Source organism: Camponotus vicinus, unplaced genomic scaffold, assembly GCF_025532165.1.
Source record: "Camponotus vicinus isolate PSW18456_S1 unplaced genomic scaffold, iyCamVici1.0 SCAF_4, whole genome shotgun sequence".
In the NCBI taxonomy this organism is placed as follows: Eukaryota; Metazoa; Arthropoda; class Insecta; order Hymenoptera; family Formicidae; genus Camponotus; species Camponotus vicinus.
Window position 1 is genome coordinate 4,047,964 of NW_028141976.1, and position 16,398 is coordinate 4,064,361.

At 33.0% G+C, this 16,398-nt stretch overlaps 2 protein-coding genes across 7 annotated transcripts in view; one reads left to right on the top strand and one right to left on the bottom strand.

Annotated features, from left to right (window-relative positions):
- Positions 1-16,398, bottom strand: part of By (focal adhesion protein tensin) — a 161,792-nt gene that overhangs the window by 128,650 nt on the left and 16,744 nt on the right. The gene's annotated exons all lie outside the window — the stretch shown is intronic.
- LOC145970564 (putative sodium-dependent multivitamin transporter) lies at positions 1,431-7,801 on the top strand. 2 transcript variants are annotated; one of them, XM_083097424.1, is made up of 7 exons: positions 1,431-1,696; positions 1,975-2,106; positions 2,810-3,031; positions 3,353-3,696; positions 3,854-3,973; positions 4,110-4,775; positions 5,748-7,800. In XM_083097424.1, exons 1-7 carry the CDS (start codon positions 1,691-1,693, stop codon positions 6,007-6,009), a joined length of 1,752 nt encoding a protein of 583 aa, XP_082953550.1. In that variant the 5' UTR covers positions 1,431-1,690; the 3' UTR covers positions 6,010-7,800. The 2 variants fall into 2 exon arrangements, with proteins under 2 accessions (XP_082953550.1, XP_082953551.1); XM_083097425.1 differs by lacking the exon at positions 1,431-1,696 and having other exon boundaries at positions 1,982-2,106; positions 2,821-3,031; positions 5,748-7,801.

Below are 16,398 nucleotides of genomic sequence, written 5' to 3' on the forward strand. Positions count from 1 at the left end.
ACAACGCGGTCGACGGACCAGTAACAATGTCGGAAATTAGTCGCCATTAAACGGGGTCGTCATTAACCTTTATTGTGGCGCATCAACTTGTTATATCGGAAGAAGTAGAATATTCAAGCAAAAATACGTGTTAAAGTATACATATGACAAGATAATAGACTTGTTATGTTTCTTTTCTGCTAAAACTTCTAAAAGAAGTTCTTATTTCCTTTTTCTTTCGCGTCTTAAATAAAGCAATTTTAATTAAAAACAGAATCTGCGACATGTAACATTGAAAGAGAGACTTCAGCGTATTAACAAATTTAATCATTTGTTTCTAGCATAGATATTTTTATGAATAGAACACATTTAACTATTTAATCATACATTGAAATAGTTGTTTTCTAAAATTTTTGAGCAAAATCGCTTCAATATTATTTTTTATAATACTGATCGTTTCTTCCTGGAATAATAACACAATAGAAATTGCCTTAATGTTTCTTCATATTAGAAAATATTGAAATTACAGTTGAAAATCATTACTCTACGGATAATTATTATCCAATAATAAAAAAAACCTCGATTGCTATTTTTGTGTCTTCACTTGTTTACTATTTTTCTATTATTTCTTATATTATCATAATATCATTATATGCTATTTTTTCTCTCCTTATTTTTACAATCAACTAAAATTTATTACTTTTCAAGTTCAAAAGATATATGTGGAAAACCTGTTATTAATCTATGCAAGAGTCTGAATGAATGACTAAGATTAATGTGTGAAAATACTAATGTTAGAAATATAAATAATGCGCAATATAATAATAATAAAGACAATTTTAAAATTATGTAATTATATATTTATTATTTAATTAATGTGTTAATATCAATACATCTTTAGAATAATCTTTATTTGTTATATTTTTTTTTATTTTCATTGTCGTTAAGTGAATCGATCCTTTGGAATAATTGAGGTGTAAAGATAATCATTTCGAACGCTCATATTAAATTAAAGCTAAGCCTTATCCGATAATCGCAATCTAATCTTCCCTCAAGTCTAATGTACTTTAATTGATATATCTATATACTTTAGTCATATTATAGCCGCTTATCACTGTTTAATAGTTATAAAAAAATTGCTGATCCAAATTTATTAAAAATTTTAAATATCAAAAAATAATTTCTTTTTTATATTATATAATATCAATATTATGTAATATCAATATTATGTAATATCAATATTATTATTATATAAATATTTATTATATAATATCAATATTTATAATATGTATGAATATTTTTAAATAATTCTTATTGTAAATTTATCTCTGCTAAGATTCGCGATATTTACGTAGATAAATTTTTCTTTTAACTATCCATTAGTATTAAATAGCATATTATTATATATAATTTACTGATGAAAATTTCATCGCGTGTTGTAGCACTAAATATGCCGAGCAATTCTTTACGTAATATAGTGTTCCTTTTCCTGTATTTTGCATGTCGATGGAATGGACATATTCGTTAGTGGAAGCTTGTCGAACAATCGTGCATGGATCTTCGTATTCTGTGTTTTTAAAAGTGTACAAAAATGATTTAAATTTTTTATTTAGATAAAAATTTCTGCCAAAATTTAATTTATTTATTGGATTAAAATTGAAGTTAAACTTTTTGCCTTTCAAGTGAAGAGTATAGGTATAAATTTTACAAGATGAACGTAAGTACTAATATATATAATATATAATATATAGGCATTGGATTAGATATAAATAATCTAGTACAAATAATCTAATAATAAATAGTCATTATATTATTATTGCTTTATAAATTTTGAAACATTTAAGAAAATAATTTAACGTCACATATTTCTGTTTTATAAATTATATCATTGTACTATAACTAAATATGTTTTAATACTAAATTATTTGAAAATTCTATCCAAAATTTCCACTACCAATTTCCAATAAATCATAATAAAGAGGAATTTGCTTATAGACATCAATTATCGAGGGCGAGACCCACAGATTGCAATGGCAGGATTATCTCGTGATTAGCGCAATCATGTTAACTTCCGTCATCATAGGGATTTACTATCGATTCAGCGGTGGTCGACAACGTACGGCAGCGGTCAGTTTCTAAAAAATAAACTTTTACGCGGTGAATTGATTCGGTATTAAACTGAAGCGATCTCGCTAATTCGTAAATCATATTATGCAATCGATATCATTTCGCGATAAATATTATCATTTATGTAAAGGTAACTGTAACTGCTAATAAATTAAATTCTGGCGAAATTTGTTTCAAAATTCTCAATTCACTAACGTTGTACTATAATTTAACACATTAATTCAAATTTAATCGATAACACATAAATATCGAGAAAATAGATTCTTTTACGAAATTTATATTGTAATTATAAAGATGCATATTATATTATTCTATTTTTCTTCTATTCTTAAGAAACAAAGTGTTCAGTATAACTATATTGTCAACTGTTATTTTTTTTTTAAATAACCAAAAACACCTTTCATAATTTTATTAAAAATTTATTTAAGATGCTGTTTTAATTAATTAAAAATGTTTAATTAAAAATAACGTAAATATTTTAAAAGGTTAAACATATATTGTGTTTTAGCCTTTTAGTAATTAATTGAATGATTATCAATGATTCGAAGATCTTTTCTTAGAAATTTTTTCTTAGAATAATATCAAATGTTAATTAATTATACTCGCGATAATGACACAGAAAGATTTTGTAGAAATGTATTAGAAATGATGTATTAAAGGATCTCCTGTATACGAACCTTAATCGCACAATTACAATTGATAGGAATACTTTAGCGCGGACAATTCGATGGGAGTTGTTCCTCTCTCAATTGCCATGATGGCCTCCCATATATCGGCGATTAGCATGCTCGGAATGAGTGGAGAAACTTACATCCGCGGCATGTTCGTCTCATTAATGTACTGCACCGGCATTTTCATCGTGCCGATCGTAGCCTTCTGCTATCTACCAGTCTTCTTCGAGGTGAAGGTTGTAAGCATATACGAGGTAATTGTTAAATAATCGCTCTGATTATTAGTTTCGACTATTATATATTATGTCATATCGCCCAAACTTGTATATATAATATATATATCGAACAAATAAAATTTTGTGACATAGCAAAATGAAAAATATAAAATTTATTTACAAACACAAATTAATCGAAAATTTTTTGAATATCTGTATTAAATTGCGATATGATTTTTTGTATTTTAAATACATACTATATAAATTATTAAAGCACATGGAATTTTTGTGCTTTTATTTATATTTAAAAAAACAAACGAAATAGTTACTTTTGCAAATTTCTGTTTTTTTTTCTTTTAGTATCTGGAGAAACGATTTGGATTGTATATGCGATTATTGGTAAGCGCGGCTAATTTTACCGAGACGATGTTACTGACCGGTGTGATGCTGTATGCTCCTTCGTTAGCTCTCGAGGCCACCACAGGATTATCGAGTATTATGAGCATCCTGGTACTCGCCACAATTTGTACCTTCTATTCCACGATAGGTGGTATCAAAGCGGTACTGGTCACCGATATTTTTCAAGGCTTACTTATGATTGTTGCTCTCAGTACTATCATCTTAATTGTTGCCATGGACATCGATGGAGGAATCGGTGGTATTTGGAGTATTGCTTTCGATGGAAACCGCCTTGATTTCTCCAGGTGAAATAATTGATATTATATAGAACTTCATGTTCTATATGTTCTCAGAATACTATATTTCAATATATATATTTATTTATTATGATATGTGAACTCATTCTCTCTCAAATAATAAAATTGATAAGAAGATTAGTAAGATTTTCCTCTTCTTTTTTAGCGTGAGTTTAGATCCAACTGTGCAGTATACGTGGTGGAGTATTATGATCGGTGGAGCATTGATAAATACATCCTTTCTTGCAGTGAATCAAGTGCAAGTTCAACGTTTAATGACTGTTAAGTATGTCTGTATTTAATGTCTTGCAATATAAACGTATTGAAATGCATTTGCTTTTACGCTAAAGAATTTTAATTATTTAAAATATTTAGCAAGAATATTCAGCATATTTCATACGATTATTTCTTCATTTTTATAGAAGCGTAAAGGTGGCTACGGGTGCCTTGCTGCTGTGTGGTCCTTTTATCACATTGGTGGGTTTCTTAACGTGTTTCACCGGATTGGCGCTATATGCATTTTACAGAGACTGCGATCCTGTGGCCTCCGAAAAGATTAGCACCTACGACAAAATAGTGCCGTTTTTCACCGCACAGAGATTGCCACCTGGATTGGTTGGGCTTATCGTTTCTGGCATTTTCAGCGCTAGCTTGAGCACGATCTCTGCTATGATGAATTCGTTGGCGGCGGTGGCGCTCGAGGATTACGTTAAGCCATTACATCGAAAGTTCGGGGTGGACTTTTCTGATAAAAGAGCCACCTTCTTAGCCAAGGCTCTTACCGTTTTAAACGGCGTTATTTGCTTGTTCTTAGCATTGTTGGCAAAGACAATGGGCAGGATAGTTGCCGCCGCCTTTAGCATTCACGGAGCTATTGGCGGACCCATTTTGGGTATCTTTACTCTCGGAATGCTATGTGAGAGTGCTAATGAGATAGGAACAATTATTGGCATGATTACAGCATTGATCGTTTGTTTGTGGACAGCTTTCGGGCAACCGAAACCACCTGTCCCGGAGCTACCTGTATTGATGGAAGGTTGCGCGAATTCTTCAGCGTTGATACTCGCTAAACAGATGAAGCTCAACAGGTACTCAATACAATTTTCAGAGATCATCGTAAAATTATGCAAACAACGTTTAATTAATATTTTCCAAGCTATAAAAATAATTAAATTTCATTTTTTAAATAATATTAAAAGTATGCCATAAAATAATATATGTTAAATATTTTCAAATATTTAAAGCTTCAAATTTAATATGTAAATTAAAAATATTTAAAGCTTCAAATTTAATATCGTCAAAATATCACTTTTTCACAAATGGGATATTAAAAGTTTAGATTTCTAAATCTACTTCTTCTCTTTTTTCATATTTATTTATCTTATATAATATTATGCGTTCAGATGCGCTGGATAAATGTCACATCTATTTACAATTGTTAGTCATTTGTCATGCTTCTCGTAGACCTATGAATCGAACAAACATACATTTATTTTACTAGGAGAAATAGATAGGAGAGAAAGGACAATTTGACAGCATATGGCACGATTCGCACGATGATTAAAATATGAATTATCGGCATGCTGTAAATTGTTTTATCGCGACTACTCAAAATTCTTGAATCATCGATGTTTTTTGTTATGAACATGGGGGTATTTCGTGCCGCCGTAATTAGCTGCGAGTTAAGCGCCACTTCCCGATTTCTTTCACGCTCCGCGCTTTCTCATGGACGATAAGCTCGCTATTCGACATTCCCACGGCGGTAAATAACGCTAATTGCACCGTTAATAAACTGAAATTACGGTTGTCCCGTGGAATCCTCGACGCGCCGTTATTAGCAGGATTAGATATATTATTGCTTTCTCTTTGTCGGCGAAACTTGCGTAAAGTCGACGGCTCTATTTTCAACGATGCAAGAAATGGAAAAATTGCCCGCGAAAAGGCGTAAAAATGAACGGTCTCATTTAATTGAAATAATCTCTTTAATAATACATAATAACATGACATAAATTCATTTTTCACGAATTTAAGTAGGAATGATATTTCTCTTTTTTTTACAGTACTGTGGAACCAGACAGTTCGTCGTACTTCTATCTCTATCGCATTTCCTACTTATGGTATAATCCTATGGGACTGACAATTACTTTAGTAGTCGGGTACACGGCGAGCTTTATAGTACGGCTTATTCAACGCAGAAACATTATTGAACATGATCCAAGCTTGTTTATGCCATTTGTGGCCTCCAGAATCAGACGGCGACGACAAGACGCGCAGAAAACTACGAACAGCCAGCTCTTCGTTCTGGAATCTAGCCATATATGATGAGGTTTTTAGTTAGATATAATTATAATATAAACGAAATTATGTTATTTTAGATTGAATGGACGATAAAATGATCCAGTGTACTTAATACTATAAGAATAATTGACTGACTTTATTATTATAAGTTAAAATAAGGTTCAAAAAAGAGTTTATTTTGATATTCGCCTATACATATATATACATATGTGTCTGTTCCATATAGAATATTTTTATCCAGTCTTTTATCAGAATAGCGTAAATCACCATAAATGAAATAGCGTTAGTAGGTACATGAATAGCTGCATATACAATTATTAATAATATTATTATTATTATTATTATTATTATTATTACTAGTATTATTATAAAAAATTAAGATATATCATATTGTCCACTTCAAAATCCGATATTACGCGACACAGCTAACACTAGAAAAATTAAAATAGTCCGGAAATAAGTAACTGTTCCAAAATAAATTCATTTATTTTATCTTACATTTATTTTTATTATAATAAAATTATTTAAATAAAATATATATTATTATCTTTATAATATTCATCTTCAGTATTTATATATAATAAGTAAATATTTGAATAAGGAATAATAATACATAGTTATATATTAAATTTTTAAAACAATTAGATATATGTTATATATATCTACACACACACATACACACACACCTCTACTTATTACCTCTACTTATTAAACGTTTTAGTGATGCAACTAACTTTTATTTGTCAAAATTTTCATCTTGTCGATTTATGCAATTATGAGAGCTATTATCCAATTATAAAGTAATCGAAAACTTGCCTGTAAATCGGCGACAGCACTTTGATGAATGCTGAATGAAATTCACGCGCACGAGTTTTTCGACGGCGGCTTCGTCTCTGCATTAATTTGCAATTTAACGAGCGCTGATTGGCGGAAAAGGGTGATAGTGTGGGTATGTGTGTATCGATTCGACGAGGACGAACCGGCGATTTAAAAGATTCCATTATATTGCTGCCGAAATTGACGAGACTTATCTTGTAATCGTTTACGACGAATTACCGTGTCCAATACAAGGCAAGCTTTTAATTCGTTTAATCGAAGTTCGTCTGCGCAGTAAAACGTTGTTCTTTATGTTATTCTTTGTGTGACGTATGATTGGATGATCAAAGAAAGAAACAGTAATTACTGAATTTGTGTTCACGAATTTCCGTCACAATAAAAACGTCATACTTTCTTATAGTTTTGCAGTGATATCCATTTAAAATTTTCGAAACGCTATAAATTTAAATAAAATGCATTATAAGTTTTATTTGAAAGAATTAATCAATTCTCCCGTATATTGTAAAAAAATAAATACGATATGTCAATTTCTTTCATTTATTTTAAAACCAGCGTAAGATAAATTTTGAAACGTGACGAATTTGAATAAAAAATACGGCTATACATAATAAAATGATGCGATCAACGTATATGCAATGCAATAAGATCTTCAAAATCCGACTCACGTTCAGAATAACACTTTCATAATACAGGACTCGTAAACTCCACGAATGGAAATGCAAACCAATTTTCCTCGCGCCCCGGAACTTATCATCCCAATCTACACGGGAAATTCGCCGTTATCGCGTGTGCATCACATTGCATTTTCTAGACTCGCAGCATCGCGAAGGAGTCGGCCGAGAGAACTTGCTGCCCTCGAGGATACCGGAGGCATACCTATAGAAATGCGCATACGTACGTATGTACGAGCACAATGGCTGAAACTTTCGTTTCCACCCCCGTCTACCTTTGCGCGCTCGCGATTCACGGACTTACATTTGAAATTGAAATCACGGGTCTCTCTCGGCTTCATACTCGGTCCGATCTTGATCATCGATGCGTCCCTCTTTTTATTTCTTCCCCTCCCTCTTTCCCACTCCTGCCCTTTCTAGCCTTATCCTTTTTTTCTCGCCATCCATCCTCGCTGCTCGCTCGAGTTGCGTGAATATGCATGAGTTATCTGGCGCGCGGCCAGGACGAATTTCAAAGCAGAAATCCTGCCAACCGGTTTCACTCATCGGCGCGGTCGGATGTGTTTACGTTGCGACGAACTGTTTATTTTGAAGAGATGGGAGAGAAACTTCGAAGCCTCCTTCGAGGATTTCGCGGTTGAATTTATTTAGGATCTTAAGATCGGACAATGGAACGGTAAAATGTTATCTCTAGCTATGATGTGTAATAATATCTTCTTATTCATATATGTACCGTTGATAAGTGATGTGCTCACGAATATGAATAATGGGATATAAAAAGCAATTGTTAAAATCAATAAAATTATTCCAGCCATTAGCCTCAATAGTTTTATGTAGATAAGAGAGAAATGAAGAAAGAAAAAATATAAATATGTATGATAAGAATTATTGTAAGCTATTATTTTCGATACCGTGTTTTCCAATTTCGAGAAAGCAATGGCGGTTCGGAAATATTCGTTGAAAAGTTTACATCTCGTGCCGGATCCTGGGTCTTCCGCGATAACCTTATGCAAAAGACAGTTCGTGCATACGCGCGATGCAGAATTCAGCGATGTAGCCAACCCATGTATTATAGGAAATACGATATCCATCTCTTGTCAAGATCCACGGATTTTACGGTTGCTACGGTACCTAGTCGCAGCAAAATAATGGAAAAAACAACTTGTGAGAATCTAGAATCACATGTAACATGCGTTTTAACAACTCTTAGTTAACAATAATCAGACTAACTCTTAAACGACAGCTAGCTCTTTAAATGCGAAGATAATTTATTATATATTATTTTTAATTTATAAATATTACATTCTTTAATTATTTCGATATCGATGGAAAATAATCAAGGTAAAATGTAAATATTTGAAAAACTTTGTAAAGATGTTTAACATATAAATAGAAAATCCTTAAATCCTTAAGAGACTTTTTAGAATTTAAATCCGTTCTGTTGAACTTTCATGTTACTTTTGCAAATCCCTTGTATTGTACAAACGGAACTATCGTCCTCTGTCTTTTACTTTGGGATCAAATCCACGATCGTCATATTGGTCGAGATCTAGACACGTTATTACGAAAAATGCCCCGAGGTCTCGGCTGCAACGGACGGTGCAAGTTACGAGATGGTCAGTTGCGGTTGTCGTGTCTTGTAGTGTGCTCTTCCTGCCGATTTAACGGCAAAATCCATCCGACAGGCGGATCTCTTATCTCGAGCTTAAGTGCAGCTTGCAGCTCGCCACCGCGTCCAGATCGTAATGGCGCGTTGGGATTCACGAAGCGAGCCGTGTGAAATGATGGCTACCGGGAAGAACGCGGCGCAGGGGCGGATTTAATGCACCACGAACGATCCTGAATTGACTTGTAAAACGGAAAGAGTAAATCGCGCTCGCGGGGAATATCGATCTCCGCCCGTTTCAGGTATGGGCGCCGGCTCATATGTTATCTCGCGAAAGATGGAAATACACGATGTGCGGAAATACATGAAGCCATGGGAAATATGGTAGTTCCTTGTCGAAGCTGGAGATTAAAATATGATTTCCGATATATCACGGATGTAAAGTGAATTCGGCTTCTTTTTATGAATTTTCAATTTAATATAAGGATCTAGCAAGCTAAAATTATATTGCATATAATATTCAATAAAAATGTATTGTTAATAATAGTTTTAATACAAGCCTATATGAAAAAAAAAATATTCGAATTGTGTATTTGCGATCGAAATTACGCGGACACAATATAGTTTCTAGAAATGTCTTACTATAGGGTAAAGTGTTGGTTTATGAACCGCCCCTGGCGACGCAGCTGATACTTCCATCTGCCGCGATCTTGTTGCTCTCCCGCATTTATTGTGCGAGGCATTTGCTAGCACTTTGTCGGCGAGCTCGTTATAGCAGCCGAGAGGTGTTCGACGTATCGAACTCGATCGGTCTATTGTTAGCGGGCGTAGTCATGCAACAGATCGTTTCGTCCGGATCGGCAAATCGTTTCTAGCCCTTCGGCTGTCAGACTCATTTTTGCTCTAGGCACGTTTTGCAAATATTACTTCGTGTAATCGTCGTAATATCTCACGCGACTTATCATTTTATTCTCCATCTCACACGTCATCGATTGGTAATCGAGAGATAGAAGAATCATATTTTGTAATTAGAAAAGAAGGAAAAAGTTTCTCTGATTTGCAAATTTTCTTTAATTACGAAGCAATTGTATAATTAAATCATCCGAATGCAGTCAGCTGATCGTGACATTTGACAAATAATAGAGAAATTTTTTAATTAAACAATTGCAAACAATAATAAACGGTCAAGAAATTTACGCAACAGTGATTTTCACTGCCACCCATGATGGTGATGACATTACACATGTATTTACGGCCGGAAAGGAAGTTGTCAGTCACAACATACTTGTAACTGTGATACCATGTAACATTCGGTGCGGCTTTGAAAAACAACCCTTAATCATTTTAACGTCTCTCCATCGGGGAGAGCTGTTCAAATAGCAAGTCGACCGAAATTCTCACGCGCCCGTTTTAAGGTGTGGGTGCGTTTGTGTCAACAAACAGCCATCTTTTAGACACGACTTCTCTTCAGCTTGCGATACTTGTTCGTTATCGTGCGGCAGGCGTGTCGATTATCGTTTTAACTCGTGAAACACGTGTGTGCCAATGACATGTATGGCAAATGACGCTGTATAATGTGAGATTAATTATCCTCGATTATGAGATCGATTTTTTCGTGCATGAAAATGACGTAAATTATAGTCACATCACGTACATGCTGCATTATTCACAAAAAATGGGGGGAGATTTGGTTGATAATGCATTTAATGATCTATTGAAGTAGAAGTCATAGAATTTACAGATTAAATCATGGTCTTTATATTTCGCAAATGTGATAAAATAAAATATAAAATATTATAAATAAGTAATACATATGTTTCTTATCTATAAACATTTTGTAGATATGTTTCTTACCTTTAACATTTATTTTCAATTGATATAAAAAAGTTTATATAAATTTATTATAATACTGCATGAGAGATTGCACTTTATTATACTTGCATAAAATGTAAATTCCCTCAAATGATGATGACATTTCGCGATATGCACTGGGAAGGACTATGCATAATTTTCTCGCCATGAAACGAAGCATGGCGTTTTGCATATGTACGTGTTTGTATAATGCGTAGCAAGTATATGCATTTGCCAGATTTACAATTGTGACATTTTGCTCGTTAACACGAAATTAATTCGCCGTTATAAATTATACTTTTTGCGGTACTGTTATAATAATAGTTCCTTGCAAAGGTCGAGTGAGGATATGCACCAAAGATTGTACGCGAGTTAGAAAGTGCCGCGATCTTTAATGCGCTCCTCTTGACTTCGGATAATTTGTCGGTACAGCGTGTGTGGAAATTATGAGATACGACTCATTTTCTCCAGGTGAGAAAACTGCGTCGAGTCAATTTCAACGATATAATCGCAAATCTGCCGCGAAAAGCGCCGTTTTCAACAAACGCATCAATTTACTCGCATCGATATATCGCTTTTGCGCCAATCGATTGCGACGTAATAACGTCGGAATAGACTTTAATTAAATAAATTACAACCTTGTGTTCTACTCAACTTGTATTGTAAGCGCGATTATCGGCAAGATCGAGATAATACTAGATTCTAGAATAATGCAAAAGGTGCGCCGCAAAAAGTCATTTCACTGCGGCTCTAAGATATTATTAAATTAAATACGATATCATATCTATTAGTTTGTAAATATAAGCGGAATAATTATAGACTTCCAGTACTCATTATCGACAATTTCAAGGGATTAAAGTTTATATAATATCTCATTTTTCTAATAATTCATATTTCGATGAGAAAGTTTTTCTTTATCGATTTACACGAAGAATTTGACAAAATAGATATATATTTGTATGACACATAACTTAAAAAAAAATTAATTTTTGAAATTATTTTAAGTACATGTGTTTATTGTTAAAGAAAATCATACATACTTTTTGATTAATCATGTTACGGTCGCTTGAAAAAATCGACCATCGCCTCTAAGTCGCAAAGATTGCAAAAGGCGATCGTTCCGGCAGGCTCGTAAATTAACCTTTATCAGCAATCAGAAAATTCGACTTCCGCATGTAAGAGGTAAGAACTATGAGTACAACGTCGTCGTACGCAGCGGCATTCTTCAAAGCAATGCGTGTGTGCGTCAAGTAGTGTGCGTGCGCGAAACGATCGCGTAAAACCGTTCACCGTGAATTCCAAACGAGCTCGTCTACAAAGTCTCGTTGATTCAAAAGGCATTTTCATGCCTTCTTTAAAGAGTTTGATTGAATCAAATTACAGTATGCATTAAAAAAATATATAATTGTTGCATGTATATTGCGTTGCAAAATAAGAGTCAAATCGAAAATGGAGACAGAGTTCAAATTGTTTAATACAAGGCATAACATCAGTGAATGATTTCGAGAATCCCGTATGATTTTGGCACGTTTCCGTCGCTTACGTAATGCGGTCGTTGCACCGAACCGTCTAAAATTAACGGCTTGAATTCTACGCGAATTATATTGTCGTTCAAGCGTCAATTGCTCTTGTCAAGAATTGCGTACGAGAATAATATTTCCGCAAATATAAGAATATAGAATCCTCTGAATTATTTTAACATCAAATTCATAAGGAAGATCTAGAAACATTATAATATAATTTATGTTATTCGTTAATGAAATTAATTGACATTGAATTCGAAAGACTCTCTGGAGTGGAACGGACATTTAAGTCGTTTTGCACAAAAAAAATGCGAAACTTTCTGCATAACAATGCACGCTATAAATTGAAGCAGGTACAAACAGCACTTCCTGTAGCGACTCTACGAACGCGACAGCGGGTACTTTGTTTGCATGCACGAATACAATTTAGTACCACGGCATACATCATTGGATCTGAGACTTCGCGCTGGACCTTCACATGGTCGTTAACACGTGTCAAGCAAAAGGGAAAATCCATCAACGTTTAATAGGACTATTGTCTTTCGCGACGAATATATTGTTACTGCTCTTTAGAAAAGGAAAAAATCTATGCATGTGTGACCATGTAAAAAGGAAAGAAAAAAGAGAAGATAATAAAGATACTGAAACATGCGAAACTTTTAAATTCTATGATAATAAACAAAATGGATAAAATAAATCAAGCGTAACTAATAATAATTGTTCAATTTATAATAATTGTTCGAATCGAACATTTATTATAAAGTTAACAAATAAAAAAAATAAATTATAAGAATAAGAGCAGGCAGACAAACGCAAGTAATGCAAAATATTTATAAATGAACATTTATAATAATAATTAATTACATAATAACATTTAAGAATCATGTGCAATACTAAAAATATTTATTTTATAATATTATACAAATTAAAATATATTTTGTTTGCAATTTATTTTTCTATACATTTTAAATAATGTACATGCCACAATAATGTACTAGTATTTTGCGGTTAAAAAGTTATCATAACAGTTAGATAACAAAAATAACCACAAACACGTGTTTAGCATAAAATTATTTTTTTCATCAAATTTAATACTAAGTGTACACTTTATGTTGTAAAAGCTTGGTGACAATAATTTTTAAGTTATATGTTTAATAAATTTTTACAGAATCTTATATTTTAATTTACATTTTATATATATTTGATTATTTATCAATATAGATACAATGAGTAAGTGCGTAATAAAATGTACGTTATTGAACTTCCAGTAAAAAAGGAATCAACTGCTGGAAAAGGAATGAATAATTTAATGATACATGCTATATTTGAAGAGAAAAAATAAAAATTACGTGTATATATAGTAAATGATCCGAAAATAGTTCATCTGATCATTCTAGTTTTCTTACCCTATTCAAGAATAAGAAAGGGAATACAAACTTGAAGGTTTAAGTCTAAGTGGCAAACACATATTATGAATGACATAGTTGTTTACTGTTGTTGCTCTCTGCCGAAAGTAATGACGGAAGCACTTAGCGCGATATCCTCAACGTCCGAACAACGGGAGCGAGGTAAAAGTCATCATGTTTTGACACATAAAGGGGAGCCTTTTCGAGAGGCTACATTAATCTCGGCTCTTCCTGTGCGAGCTGCGCTTTATTCGATGGGAACGGATAGAGAACCGCGTCTCGATGAAGCCATGTAAACTGGACCACCGAGATTTTGGTCACGTAACTTAAGATCCGGAAACAGTAGATAGGTTGCTCAGGTGAGCCGAGATTAACTGCTTCATCGGATTTCGAGGAATTGAGAGGCAAGCCAGAGGGAAGGTCAGTCCTTGGTGTCTTACGGCAATCTATCTTCTTGGGAGGTCAGACAGTTTAGTTTTCAGACTGGCCAAAAATCTCCGATGTCACCTAATAAATTTCTTTGTCTTTGTTCACTGGCTCTCTTTTAAGTTTTTATCTCACGTTAAATGCGATGCTTTTAAAAATTATCTTATTTAAGATTGAGAATTAATCATTTTATATTATTAATATATACATATATGCAATATAAGATAATATTATTTAATTGACTTCGCGTAATTATATATTATTTTATATTATATTTTAATACACACACAATAATTTTCTAATATATTTTTTGCAGACGTATTAATCAACTGTATAGATAATTATTAATAAAAGAGATAAATATATACATGTGCAATATATATATATATATATATATATATATATATATATATATGTATATTAATTCATTATAGTGACGTCAGTATTATGTAAACAACATTCCATTCCACATATCCGTTCTATATTCGATAGAATAAGATGATCTAAGTGTGTGGTGATTATAAATAAGCTTCTTCGATGATCCGGCTAGATCATCAAAGGAACTGCAATCGTGACGCATACAACATCTACTTGAAGAAACGCATGGAGGTATGCGTCCGGTTTGTGAAAGAAGCCATCGTTACCCCTCTGTAACTGACCGATTATGTAAAGCGGGTTTCCACGGGTGGCCTCGCGTTGGTATATTCTTATGCGAGGCACACAACCGCGTCTTTCATGAAGCGCAATTGCGCGGGCGTTTCTACGGATCCACCCACAGAGATCTATCGATTTCTGCGGCGTTCTCGTCGGAGTCGTGACTTTGTCAAGCGACGTTGTATACGATTAATCCTTTCTACCTTTATTCGGAATAATCGAAGAATTCTTTGGAGAAACTCGAGTTTAAGATGCAATTTTGAAGAAATCACATTAATCATGTTAATGATTTCTATTTAATATTCTTAAAAGATTTAAATAAAAAAATACATTTTGGTTATCAAATTTAAAATTAATTAACTATTAATCTCTTATCAAACATATAGTGCAAATTAATGAAAGGCTTTTTGTAACTTTTTTCTCTAAATAAAGAAAATTCAATCTTCATTCGTGCTAACGAGCGTATGTCAGTTTCCGCCCGAATTTTCTGACTAATGAACCGACAAACTAATTAGTCTAGAAAATCTAAGAACATGAAAGATTAACGATAAGGATCCTAATTTCGATAGTCGTCTCAAATTCCTGCAAAGTCCTCGAAATTCCCACGTTCCTTTCTTGGCTTTCTTTTATACGAATATATTTATAATCACGAGGATACATTAAATAAATGAAAAATTATAGAGAAATGTTGCTACTTAAAATTAATTTAATTTATAACATTTTATTTTTCCAATGTATATTTTATTAAAATATAATTAAATAGAATTGGATATAATTAAATTAAATATAATTTAAATTAAATTCCCTTAAAATCAAATTGCAAGTTATGCTATTTTGATATTTAATAACGTGACATTCTCAACATTATTAAACTTACACTATTTCGCGAACGCATATTTATCCAGTATTCGCAATTATATTTTTCGCTAACAATATCATATGTTGTTTAAATAAGCTTTCACGTTTTCCATGTTATTTTTGCCTACAAACAAATATTGTTTCAAGAATCTGTCATATAGTACGGATGTATATGGATTTAACTCAGGACAAAAAAGAGTCTAAACGACTGAACCATTGTTCTCACAAGAGGTTCGCACGTGTAGAATAACGCACCGGAACGCGAAAACGCGAGATCCTCTTCTAGGGCTTAGCGTTAAGCATCACCTAAGACGAATATCGCCGTTGACCACAGGGTCCATCCGGTCGACATAAGTCGTAAAACTACGTTCTTTGTTCGCGCGCGCGTGGCCAGTTGTCTGTTGTAGCTGAAAGTTAAATTTCTCAACCATCGCGATGGTTTCTCGTCGGTTCAAGTACCAGTTTCTCGTAAAATCAAGCAATCTCAAATATATTTATAGTCTCGCTCGTCTGTTCGATCCAGAAAAAAAATTAATCATAATATATCAATCTTGTATTAAATGTAATATATTTCATAAGTG

Coding starts and splice junctions, on each gene's coding strand:
- LOC145970564 (XM_083097424.1), top strand. Junction 3,697..3,853: donor AACCGCCTTGATTTCTCCAG/GTGAAATAATTG, acceptor CTTCTTTTTTAG/CGTGAGTTTAGATCCAACTG. Junction 4,776..5,747: donor AAACAGATGAAGCTCAACAG/GTACTCAATACA, acceptor TTTTTTTTACAG/TACTGTGGAACCAGACAGTT.